This window comes from Choristoneura fumiferana, chromosome 5, assembly GCF_025370935.1.
Source record: "Choristoneura fumiferana chromosome 5, NRCan_CFum_1, whole genome shotgun sequence".
NCBI lineage: Eukaryota > Metazoa > Arthropoda > Insecta > Lepidoptera > Tortricidae > Choristoneura > Choristoneura fumiferana.
Genome location: NC_133476.1, coordinates 9,590,110 through 9,602,560, shown reverse-complemented (window position 1 = coordinate 9,602,560; position 12,451 = coordinate 9,590,110). Strand labels below are relative to the sequence as shown.

At 39.8% G+C, this 12,451-nt stretch overlaps 2 protein-coding genes across 16 annotated transcripts in view; one reads left to right on the top strand and one right to left on the bottom strand.

The window, feature by feature from the left end:
• Positions 1-1,980, top strand: part of Arms (Ankyrin repeat-rich membrane spanning) — a 59,924-nt gene extending 57,944 nt beyond the window's left edge. For all 15 annotated transcript variants that reach the window (XM_074087780.1, XM_074087793.1, XM_074087784.1 and 12 more), the window contains one exon: positions 820-1,980. In XM_074087780.1, coding sequence (XP_073943881.1) covers positions 820-1,607 — 788 coding nt within the window. In that variant the 3' untranslated portion in view covers positions 1,608-1,980. The remainder of the gene's footprint in view (positions 1-819) is intronic.
• A 56-nt stretch (positions 1,981-2,036) lies between these two features.
• Positions 2,037-11,818, bottom strand: LOC141428066 (late secretory pathway protein AVL9 homolog). Its single transcript, XM_074087804.1, has 7 exons — positions 11,620-11,818; positions 10,992-11,189; positions 8,219-8,435; positions 7,507-7,696; positions 5,248-5,978; positions 4,787-4,970; positions 2,037-4,163 (listed from the first exon to the last, which is right to left on the bottom strand). The coding sequence occupies exons 1-7, from the start codon at positions 11,686-11,688 to the stop codon at positions 3,854-3,856; spliced, it is 1,899 nt and encodes a 632-aa protein (XP_073943905.1). The 5' UTR covers positions 11,689-11,818; the 3' UTR covers positions 2,037-3,853.
• Positions 11,819-12,451: the final 633 nt, after the last annotated feature.

Genomic DNA, 12,451 nt, shown 5'->3' with positions numbered 1-12,451 from the left:
AAAAGTTATCATTTCAGCACAAATTTGTTTCGAGTGTTTCCGCATCCTGTTAAGATATGGGGTGAGGTAATATCCAACGGTGTTAGGTAATTTTGCGAATTGGACATAATAATTGTTCCTGTACTTCTAATTGTTGTGGATATTTCTGAAGCAATACGTGTAAGTGTTAGGCTAAATTGAACTATAACAATAAATTGAGTAGTAACAGAATATCATAGAAGAGATATTACATGAATTTCATAAGTAGTTTAGGTAGGTAAAAATGTGTTTTTAGTACATGATGTATATTCCAAATGCCAGTTTCAATCTAAGTGTCATAGTAAGTACAGCCATATTGTATGTTTTCAGAGAAGTGTATTTATTAGAAGCGTGGAACGTATAATTTGAAATGAAATGATTATTGCCGTGAAATTTAACTATATTGTAATGTAAAGTTGTTTAATACATATCCTCTGCCCACAACTAAAAGACTTGTATATTATTCCTGTGTACTTATGTGATAGACATCGTTGTTATATTAGTGTTAGACTGTTAAATAGATTTTTTAAAACCTTTTTCGGATGTAGATGAACCGGACTCTGTAAACCTCGAATCATAATTTAGCGCAAATAACATTCGAAACTATCATTCCAGAGATATTTTACATAGATAATAAATATACAAAAGTTGTCGAATCTTGTTTGATTTCCGTCCCGTAATCAGTCAGCCCTAGGTCGCGGCGGCGGTCGATCGGCGCGAGCACCGGCCAGCAGGCGAAGCCGTCACGCGCGCCGTCGCCGCGGCCCGTGGCTCAGTACAGCGGCGCTCTGTATGTTGCAGACGAGGAGGGCTCGCTGCAGCTGCGGCTGGCGGGCAGCGGCGCCTCGTGGAGCGGCAGCGCGCCCGCCTCGCCCGCCGCGCCGCGCCGCCAACCGTCCAGCCTGCGCGGCCGCGCGCGCCGCTCCGCGCCCGACCCGCCCAACGTCACCTTCAACGTCGAGAACGAGGACGACTCCGACGACGGCCAGATCACCTTCAGCGCGCGCCCGCGCCCGCGCTCGCGGCCCTCCTCGCTGCTCGTGTGCGGCGACGAGCCGCCGCCGCCCCAAGACCACAAGCTATCTGGCATCAGAAAGACCGCCGACATGCTCAAGAAGGTCAGCTCGGCCGAGACGCTGACGCGGCTCAAGGAGAAGATAATGGCGCGCGGCGGCAGCTCGCGCGACCGCAGCCCGCCGCGCGACGAGCCCACCAGCGACAGCGAGTCTGCGCCGCTCGTGGCCGCGGCCGGCTCGCCCGCGCCCATCCGCGTCGAGTGCGGCGACCGCAGCCTCGCGGACGCGTCCGGCTCGGACTTCTCGCCGCGTTCGGACATAACGGAGCTGGAGTCGCCGCGCGAGGGCGCCACCGCCTTCGACCTGCTGCCCGAGGGTAAAGGCGAGAACGAGCGCGGCGGCGGCGCGCGGCTGGCACGCGACGACAGCGCCGCCTCGCTGTCCAACATGGTGGAGCCCTACAACATGAGGCTGCTGTCACGCGGCGCGTCAGACGCGCGCGCGCTGTGGCGGCAGGACGCGCTGGACTCGGGCCCGCCGTGGCCGTGGGACGAGCCCGACTCCGCAGTCTGACTCCGCGCGCGACGCCCGCGACCCCCCGCTCCGGCGCCGCCGCCCCGCCCGCGACCGACGACCGCATCGCCTCCGTCCGAGGCTACTTTGACGACGTCCTTACGTATGGCGTATGGCACGGGATCCTCTTTGCGACAATGCATGTCGCTAATTCCACTAGACGTTACGTGTGCAGTGTAGTTAATTTATTTTAAATTAATTTTAATAAACGAGCACGTCCCGATTTCTAGAAAAGTACTTAATGAATGTCACAACACAAACGTAGACACGATACGAATTATATCGCATTTAAATGTAATGAATGACAATGACTACCCAGAATTGTGATATTATAATCATAAGAATATTGAGAATATATTTGCTTTCAATCGAAGTCTCTTTTTCATTATCCTGTTATGATGTAGGTAAAATCAATTAAAAGATTAATGATATAATTTCAGTAATTTAATTTCATAACTAGGTCACATCTGCGAAAAAAGGTACACATTTGTATAGTTCTGAAGAAAACAAGTCGCACTGAAAAAAAGAAGTCAAAGCGATTAAAATAAATGTTATGCCTATTCGCTCTCCAAACACCTATACTATAATACTTTACTTTAATAAAGTAGAGAGCCTCCTCGGTGATTTTATTTATAATGATAAACATAAAATCAAAATGGAATAAAAATAATAATAAATTAATAGCATCTTAATATTATTTATTTCAAATTCACTGAAACATACACACCAACATCTAAAATAATAATCTATTACAATATCAACAATTTACTAAAACTATCAGTGTTTTTAGAGATCACAAGTCGTATCAAAGTTTGAAGTACCAGTAATTATTATCAACAATTTCACAATACCTTAATTGAGATATTAAAAAAATAACAATTTTTAGACACTGCAATCTTTATTGATTAATTATTTCTGATGAATCACCTATGTGTATGTATCTACCTAGGGTGTCTAAGCATGGCCAAAACAATAATTAATTACTTATGGTAACTATACTGAGCGGCAAATAATCTGGCCCTCAAATGTATGCAGTAATAGATAATTTTGTATGTAGAGGGCCTAATTTTGTGCCGCTGAGTATATTTCGAAAGAATGATTAAGTATTCAGATTCTTGTGCATAAATATCCGTGCGTGTTCAAAAATCACATTGCGCTTACAAGGAAAGCAGCTATTCTAACAAAAATATAAAAAGAACATGAGACCATCCGCACCCGATTGCAAGAAAAATGAGTTAATCTCAATTGAAGCTACAATTACATATTTTGCAAATCATCACTGCTTTGAAACTATGAACCCTTTTCCAGATAAGCATTCGATTTCTAAATTCATAGGTTTATATTGTTTACATAACAGATAAATACAAGCGAATATATTTTTTATATCAATTGGTTTTGCATGTGGTACACACAATGTACGCACAATGCTTGAAAAGGGTTCATTTAAATTAAAGAAGTAAATTCAGTTATTTTTGGTTCTCCAGAATAAATAAACATGCGGACGGTTCATATAATAAAACCACAGATAGTATTCCTTACCAACATTTTGACAAATTAAAATGTTGCTAGTAAAGAAACCTATACATGGATATATTATTGGGATCGGTTATCGTATTTGAGATAAAAGCCTATAGGTTTATTGTGAAACGAGAGGATCATCGCAATCACAATTACCATTTTTTATTTTATCTATTAGATGGCAGTAGAAAATGTGTTTGTGTTTGCGAGCGCGTTAAACAAAATAGCCCCTGGTTTAAATAACGAAATTTAGCTGCCATTTCATCCGTGACAGCCTGCTTGTGTCTATGAGTAAATCACGTTAAATATAATTAAATACGATATCACTGTAAAAAACTCTAATACAAATTGATGACCAGATACACGTAACTGCTACATGGAAATGTATATTTACAATAAGATCTATTTCGGCAACTAGAATACAATCATGAAGCAAAAATCACGATGTTCCTATATAGACGCGATAACGCAGAATAAAGCCTAGCGAATTATTATCATAATTAGCTTTCGTTTTCGAATTATTCAATCTAAAATCATAGGCGAGAGTAAGGGCGTGGTTCATGCTGGTTTTCATTATAAGGACGTGATCACACACCCTATTACTCATATGAGACTATAAATAATAAGGACAGAATGTTGCTTAGTTTTATGTAATTGAAAAACAATCTTCCCACAGAGACTATTTCTGTACGAGGTGATTTTTAGCCTCTATATTGTGAGTACTGATTTTAAATGACTTGTATCTTGTTAAGGGTATTGGCGGTTTCGTCTAAAGACTTATCAGGGGGGTCGGGGTTTGGAGTATCGGAGTCTTCTTTCCTATTGTCAGTAATCTCGAGGACGTCCTCCGCGTCCGAGACGGACTTGTCGTCGGCGGGCGCGGGTGCGGGGGCCGTTAGGGACGTCCACCAGCCGGAGAGCGCCCCGCGAGCCTGGGACAGGGCGCCGCCGACGGCCCGGGATGTCGTGGCCACGGCTCGCCCCGTGCTCGCTACGGCAGCGGTGACTTTTCGCCCGCCTTCGCTTGTTGACATCGTACTGAAAACACATCGTGGTTTTGGATCGACGGATGGTGTACCAAGTCATTGATCATATTTATGTCACCGTTGTCAAACTCTTAAATCCATGGAAATTGTATTAATCCTTAATAAGGTAGAGGCGATTTACCCGACCACTTGCAATGAGTTGGAAACTGAACTTTATTGCTTTCATAATACGTCACAATTTCTATTGTAATAATTGAAAATACGACTAGCTTTAAAAATATTCTTTGTCAGGTATGTATTCGATAGCTGCTTTTGATTCTGTGGTAGTATGCTCCAGTAAATGGGGCCTTATAAAGGGGCCTTATATGGTCTTAATGTGTTCTCTGTTTAACAAAAAAAAAAAAAAAATTTTGTAGACTGGCAAGCTTGACCTGTATCAATATTTTTCATGAATTTTACTTTCACTTGTCAGGTACGTCAGTGATCAAATCAAGCACGTTCAATTTGACCTATTTTCATGATTGGATTTACTTGAATTTTGACCTTGATCAATAATCAAAGCTTAACAAAAATATATATACAGCGTGGTGTTGACATTTTCTATAGGCAACCCGGTGGGAATAGAGTTGTAACACTATATGGCCAAAAATAAATAGTCAAAGATGTAAAACTTACTGCGCCAACTTCAATTTCATGTCAGCCACTGACAACTGTCCAGCGAACGGGTGTATCGCCGCGAGGCTGCCGAATGCTTCTATATCGCCGTTGTTAGTCGTCCGCAGCCACTGCTGGTACGCTGGTGACGCTTTGAACGCACACATGAATTGAGCGTTGAACGGTTCGATCTCTCGACTACCGTCTGTAACAATAGTAACATAATTTTATCGATGTACATCTAAAATATCTAAATACAAATAAGAGGTGATCGCTAAATACACTAAAATGATTTTTAAAAATGACGTTATCCCTGACCATCAAAGGTTACTTTTCATCCCAATAAAGTTCCCCCGATATGCAGGCGATATTGCTTACAACAGATAGTAATAATTGGCAATAGCGGAATTTCCGACAGTTAAAATCAAACTCAACGCGAGCTAGAGAATTGGGTATACTTGTGTGTGTACTTCAATAGTTACCTGGTAGCAACGATGTCCTTAAAAGATAAATCAAGTAACTGGCGAATTGGTCCCGGATCCATGCGTCGCCCTGCGTCGCTCCGTGCCGCACCACATGATCCGCAAACCTCAGGTCCTCCGTGCCCAGAGCCAACTGCCTCCTCAAAAGCAAATCGCCGGTCTCTATTCTCATTTCATTCAGCTCCACTAAAACATCGAACAACTGACGTTTTTGCTTAAATAGCACATTAGATGCACCAACTACGAAACCCTGTACAGCTGCGTCCGACAATAGGTCTAAGTACTGGAGAGATAAGTACGGCAAACAGAGATAACCATCCTCGAATAGGGGAAGAGGGAATCCGCATTCAGCTTGGTCTATCTGCCCCGTTAGATTATACAAGCCGTCTACGCTCATGTCACGGGCCATTGTGGGGCTTTGCTGAGCTTCAACTAACGGTTTCTGTGTCTTGTATTTTTCGCCTACGCTGTGGCATTTGTCCCTACCAGCCGACAAATCCTGTCGGTCCACTTCGGCCAATAACGTCTCGTCAAAGCTCTGCCGGCTCACTCTGTCTTTTTCTTCCATTAAGTTTCCTGTTTCTTTAGGGGTGAGCTCGTCATCCAACTGACTTGAGCCGTTTACATAATACTTCATGTCGGGTTCATTAACTATGTCGGTAGCGGAGTCGACAACATCTTCAGTTTTGTTGTCAGGCGCCAATGGAATGGGAGACAAGGGCCTGGATAATCTGCAATGATAAGATCCGTAATTACCTATTGACAAAAAGTTTACAAATGACTCGTGTACACTGGAGAGCTATTAGTTTTATTGCCAAACATTTCATAAGGTTTCAAGTGATTTAAACATTGACGTAGTAAAAAAATGCCCGCTAGCCAAAGATAGTTCAATACACCCACACCTTAGTCGTAGATAATTCTGAGTTCGTTAGACACTAAGGTCATAACTTATAATGCGGTATTTGACTATTTTGTATATGTTTTATAAATTAAAACTACACAATGCCTGTTATCGAATAAATAAACAATTTTTAAGCTACCTTTACAAATAATAAAGTTATGAGGGTTTGAAATTCAAGATTAGACAGAGAAAGACATATTGGCATGTGACGTCACACGCCAGTACCGCCATACTTGCTGCATAGAGAAAAGCGTTTGACAAAGAGACAGGTATATAGATTTTTCAAAAAAATACTATAAATCATCCGATTTAAGTTTTCTCTTCGGTAAACACTGTCTGTATATCTATATTTTCATAATAATATTAACATATGGCAAATTCAGGAATTTTCACATACCGTATTGTTAAGTTTTTCATACAAAAAAAATGACAATTAATTGTTTGTTGTGAGTACTTGTGAGGTCCCTGCGCCTTGTAAGGCCCATTTTTTGCAAAAATTCAATAAATCGAAAATAAAAAAAACTTTTTGAAATCAAACTTTATCAAAGTATTCCTTATTTATTTGAGAGGAAAATCAACAAGTGCCGGCCCGACGACCAGATGGCCTAGTGGTTAGAGAACCTGACTACGAAGCTTGAGGTCCCGGGTTCGATTCCCGTGTCGGGGCAGATATTTGTATGAAAAATACGAATGTTTGTTCTCGGGTCTTGGGTGTTTAATATGTATTTAAGTATGTATCTATCTATATAATTATATTTATCCGTTGCTTAGTACCCATAACACAAGCTTTGCTAAGCTTACTTTGGGACTAGGTCAATTGGTGTGAATTGTCCCATGATATTTATTATTATTATTATTATTTATTATCTAGGGAGCCCGTGTGGTGGGCCTTTATAGGCACTTTTCTCGGCAGCGAGGATTATTTATAAAAAAATAAAAAATAAACAAAAAATATACACATCACTTACCTGCATACGAATGCCCTTGAAACTAAGTAACTTTTTATTTGAAAGAAATCCGAAGACAGTTTTTTTTTTTCAAAGAAACACTAAAAAGTTTGCGAATGTGAGGTTATAAACCGTAAGTCGTTTGCAACGTGACTGACAAACTGTCCACTGCTGCCAAGATGGCGTCTTCCACCATTCGATATGAACTTGTAGTTATGTCTATGGTACTATCCGAACATGGGCGTGAAATTTGAATTCGTTCGAACGGTTATAACTATAAAATTTTGAAAGTGGGCTATCATAGGAACAGGGCCATCTTTGGCGCAAGTACCTTGTTTGTGATATAATGGGCAGGCGCGGTCGGGTCGGAGGAACGCATACATTTATTCCACTCTTGGATAAGTCACTTACACAACGTTAGCAGCCTTAGAGAGCCCATCTTCTAAGCACCTCGGGAGCAGCGACACGAGCGTGAGCAGCGCGGCGGAGAGCGGCCCCGCCGGACAGCCGTAAACCAGCACCTTGCGTCGCAACAGCAATAACTTGAACAGGAGCAGGGCTTTGTGCCGCCAGCTCTCCACTAGCCGCAGGACCGACAAGCCTGCAATAGTACATTGTGTCTTTAGGGCGGTAAATAAGGAATTACAAACGAGAGTCTGTTAGAAGCCCGAAGTCGAAGTCGGTACCAGAATTACGAACATCGCGTAATTCTAGTACCGCCCGTGCGACATACAATGTTTTTCATCACATTTGCGTGTAAAATTGTATATTTGTAAAAGAAAAACTAATATTTTTTTAAAAATTGCCGATACCGCTGGCTGCGCTCTTGGCAGCGAAAGGTCCCCGCCGCCCTCCCCCTCCGCAGCATGTGCATGGCGTGCGTGTGCAGCGCGCGCACGGAGCAGCAGCACACCATGCAGTAAAAAACTCATTTACCGACCTTGGGCTTCATGACATGAAAATTAGTATGGGCAATGACTCGTTTACCGACCACGGGTTTCATGACAAGCACATTAAGGTCGAGGGTTTTATTTGGGGGGTTGCAACCAAGGTAGCCTGCATGTTACGACACTGTTAACGAGTAAGTGTGATGAAAAAGGGTTTTACTAAGTATGATACATACCTTCTAGCGTCTGATCTAACTGCACGGGACAGCTGTTCAGGTGGTTGTAAGCATCTTCCAACAGTTTAGTCTGGGAGAAATCTCCCTCCAGGAACCAGGCTCGCACTACTAGCTCCATCTTGACGGCAAGCCGTCCAAAGAGAGGGGAGCGACATACAACACAGACACTTTTTTGGACTGAACTCCTCGTCATGTCTTCCGTTTTTTGGACCACTTGCTGAAAGAAAATTGGACAAATTAAATACGTTCCTCATCTCTTTGTTTATTGAAGCTCAATTGAAGTTTTCACCCATTCTACAGGATGTTTTGAAATTTATTTGTAATATTTCAGCAGGTTGTTAGGTTGGTTTGTTAGTTGGTTGAACACCCTTACAGGGTTTTTCATTCGAATTTTTGGTTCAATATGAAGACACACCTTTGATGTGGTACACTTTCAAGATTGCCCAATGTATGAAAATATTTGTTAACCACAATAAAAAAAACCCTGAAAATAGTGAATGTGCAGGTATTTTTTTGTTCAAATAACCTTGTGAGCCCTCGCATACTTTATAAAGGACCAATTAACACTAAAAATAACAGATGAATGTACTTTTTAAAGTACAAATTGTATATGAATAAAGAATTTTAAGAATAATTTTGAAATAATATTCAAAATAAAGCTGGTGAACCACATCTAGGTCTTAAGTGATAGGTCTGTTATTAAAAGTAAGGACTCAGGAGTAGTGAAATAATTTTTTAAATAGCCCAAAAACACAAAGATGGACATTTGAAGATTTCAATTAGAAAGTTAAAATCCGACATGGACTATACCACGACAATCATAAAAATTTCATACTAAATTCCATTTGATGTTTGATGTTAAATTAAATTATTTTGAATAAAAACTTGTATACCATGTATACATATTCTCTATTATTCACACATTGTTCAGTTGAACTGACAAAATCACCTGATGAAATAGTTGTAAAACTGCATTATAAAACTGTTTTCCCATGTACAAGGGGTAATAAATAAAACAGTTTTATACCTTATCATATGCCCTTAAGGTTTAGTTTATGATGGTACTAAATGTAGAGATGCACTGGGTACCCGGCTAGAATCCGGTACTCGGCGGTTTCGGTACTTTTTCAGGGTCCGACCGGATACCGGATAATGATGCCGGATAACGGGTAAGTAATTAAAAAAAAACAACTGTTTTCATAGGAAAATGTTAATTAAACTTTGTATTTAAATCAACTTATAATTTTAACAAATTTAAGTATGAAATCAAGTCTTTATTACTCATTTATTAATCATTATTATAGTAACTAGTCATTGAGATCCATTTATTATGGTATTAATTTGTTAAATTTTTAATGTCAAGTGAATCAATAACCAACCTGAAATTCGTCTGATTGTGATGCAAAAACACAAGTCACACTCTGCCTCACCCCGCCAACGTTGTTCTTGATACGGCAATTGCCGTAATATACGGCATTCCGTTACTTAATAGACCACAAATACGGTATATGGCATCATGTAAAGAGCCATATTAAATTACGCGGCAATTAGTCACATTTTATATTTTTCGCGAATTGAACGCATGGTTGTTGAAACCAGAGGGCCTCGTATCTTTCCGTCCTTCTCACTCTCGTATTAAACAGTATAAGTGCCAGAGGGACGGAATGACACGAAATTCGAATTTCGGAGTAGCCCCGCTGATCTTTTGTCTATGGTTGAAACATTTCGTTTGACAAATTAAATTACCACTTTTTAATTTTATGGCCTGTACCTGTAACGGAACGTTATTTTTCTGATTTATTATCAATAACTATATAACCATAGCATTTTGTAGCTAACAATCATTAAAAAAAAATTCACATACAGTGATTTCTTTTTATTTTTCCCTGAAATCGCGGCGATTTCAAACTTAAAATACGGTAACCCAAAATTCCATTGGAACAATACTGCACCCCGCACTGCTTAGCCCTTCCGAGCAGTGGATTTTAAAGGCAGTTTAATGCTGGGTAATTTTACCGGTTTTCAGGCAGATTCGGCAAAAATTATACCCATTACCTGGCAAAACCAGGATCTGACCCATCTCTAACTAAAAGTACTTCTGCCCAATTAAATGTCAATTATAAATCCAATTATCGCAAACTTAATTTGTTTAAGTTGAATATAATTTACCTTACAAGATACAGGCCTTGCCTAGTTTGTGAGAAAGAAAGAAAGAATATTTATATGGTAAGTACAATGTAGGTGGTTATTATAACAATTATAATTGTTTGTTTCACATGTTTAACCAATAATGGCATGCAAATTATACATAAATATAATAATGTCAAATTGTTGTTGATGCAATAGTCACTAATACAATATTATAATTTAGCTGTAATTATATTATTTATTTACATAGATCAAATTAATTACTGCATCAATTATTGTTACTGTCTCAGATTATCATTCCTTATTTTCAACCTGTAGAAACATTTCTTTATTAAACATTTCCTTAATTTTGTCATCAATAAGTTATTGTAGTTGGTGTAGTTCTTGTGGTATTTTGTTATATACAATAATACTCATAACTGTCTATTTAATGTAATGCAGTTGAGCATGGAGGCATTTTAAGCTTATATTTGTCTCTTTCCCAAAGCCTTGGGTGAGTCAGGATTCAAATTATTTAATTGTGCTTTGTTTAACCTAAGTATTATTTTTCTTTGTAATTGTTTATTTCCTCTCTTGTGCAATTTTGTCTTATAGAATAAAGATTTTATTATTATTATAACCTTACCTCAATAGGAATTTGGCGGAAACAGGATATTGCATAAACAGTATGGGCTGGCTCAGTCAGTCCAGGCAGATGAAAGAATATTGTGTCCGATAGGTAATTGTGGGAGCCATCAGGTAGGGCAAGAGCCGGCAGGTGCCTCCACGCTGAAGGCAGCTCCGCCGGCCGTCCAGGGACCAGCTCTGGGTAACAGTGTTCCACCTAAACAAAACAAATATAAAAAATCACAGCTGTGCCAGTTTATTTTTTTCAATTATTTGAAATTAAAACTGAAATAAAACAAATTCAATTAAGACTAAAGTCCTTCATGTTTCAAGTTCTTTTAGGTCCTACAGCAAATTAAGCCTAAGAGGTTTAAAAAAGTTTATTCTCAAATTCAAAATTACCTACAGTTCTACAACGACTGGTTGTAAACCTGTGATAAAAAGTGAGAAAGTATGCATATTTTAAAATAATTAGAATATTTCGGCGAATTGGAGGATTTCACTTATGTGTAGTTCATAGTTGTATTGCGATATTACGTTTGCAATAAGAAAACATAAGATATAAACCACTAATTGTTTTTCATATGCGAAGTACTCGTCACAAAAAAACATTATTGATTAAATGAACACTTGACGCCTACACTTACCTGGCAGCCTTTTTTATGGTGAAAACCCACCACTATTATATTGAGCACCGGCTCATTTATACAAGACATTATGTTAAATTTGTTTTTAAGACCGTATTATGAGATCAGGGCATTTTCTGACGTTTATATTTTACAAAAACAATGAAAACGGGGGCACATCACATAGCGTACAATCGAAACTTAATGAAATGACAGACAGACAGTGACGTTGACGTGACGGCATGACATGACGGCTAATGTCGCCAGATACATTTTATAAAAATCCGAAGCTTTTTATTTTTATGCTGCTGCTTGATAAGACCTGAGGGTCTACTCCAAAATTCGAAAATCTGTCAGAGGGACGAGACGACACGAACTTCGATTTTCGAATTTCGTAGTAGCCCCGCTGACCAAATGACCGTCCCAACGGTGGAATCAGTTGTATGCGTTAGACGCTCCTCTCGGCGCCATCGACTCGTTGTTATTTTTCATCGCAATTGCTCATAAACAGTGTCGTAACATGCAGGCTACCTCGGTTGCAACCCCCCGCATAAAACCCTCCACCTTTTTGTTCTTGTCATGAAGCCCGTGGTCGGTAAATGAGTCAGTGCCCGTTCTAATTTTCTTGTCACAATGTACTAATCTCTTACCAACCAACCCCTTCATATACGGTATTCGCACACGGTACCATTACTTACGGCAATTAAAAATTGTTTTGAAGTTTTGAGCTTTCAATAAGAAAACCAAAACTTAAAAACTATGTTTTCATCTCCCGTACTCAGAAAGTGAGGCAAATCATGTTTAACACACGTGGACAAAATTATACTTTCTTCTCAAGGGTAGAAATAAAGTA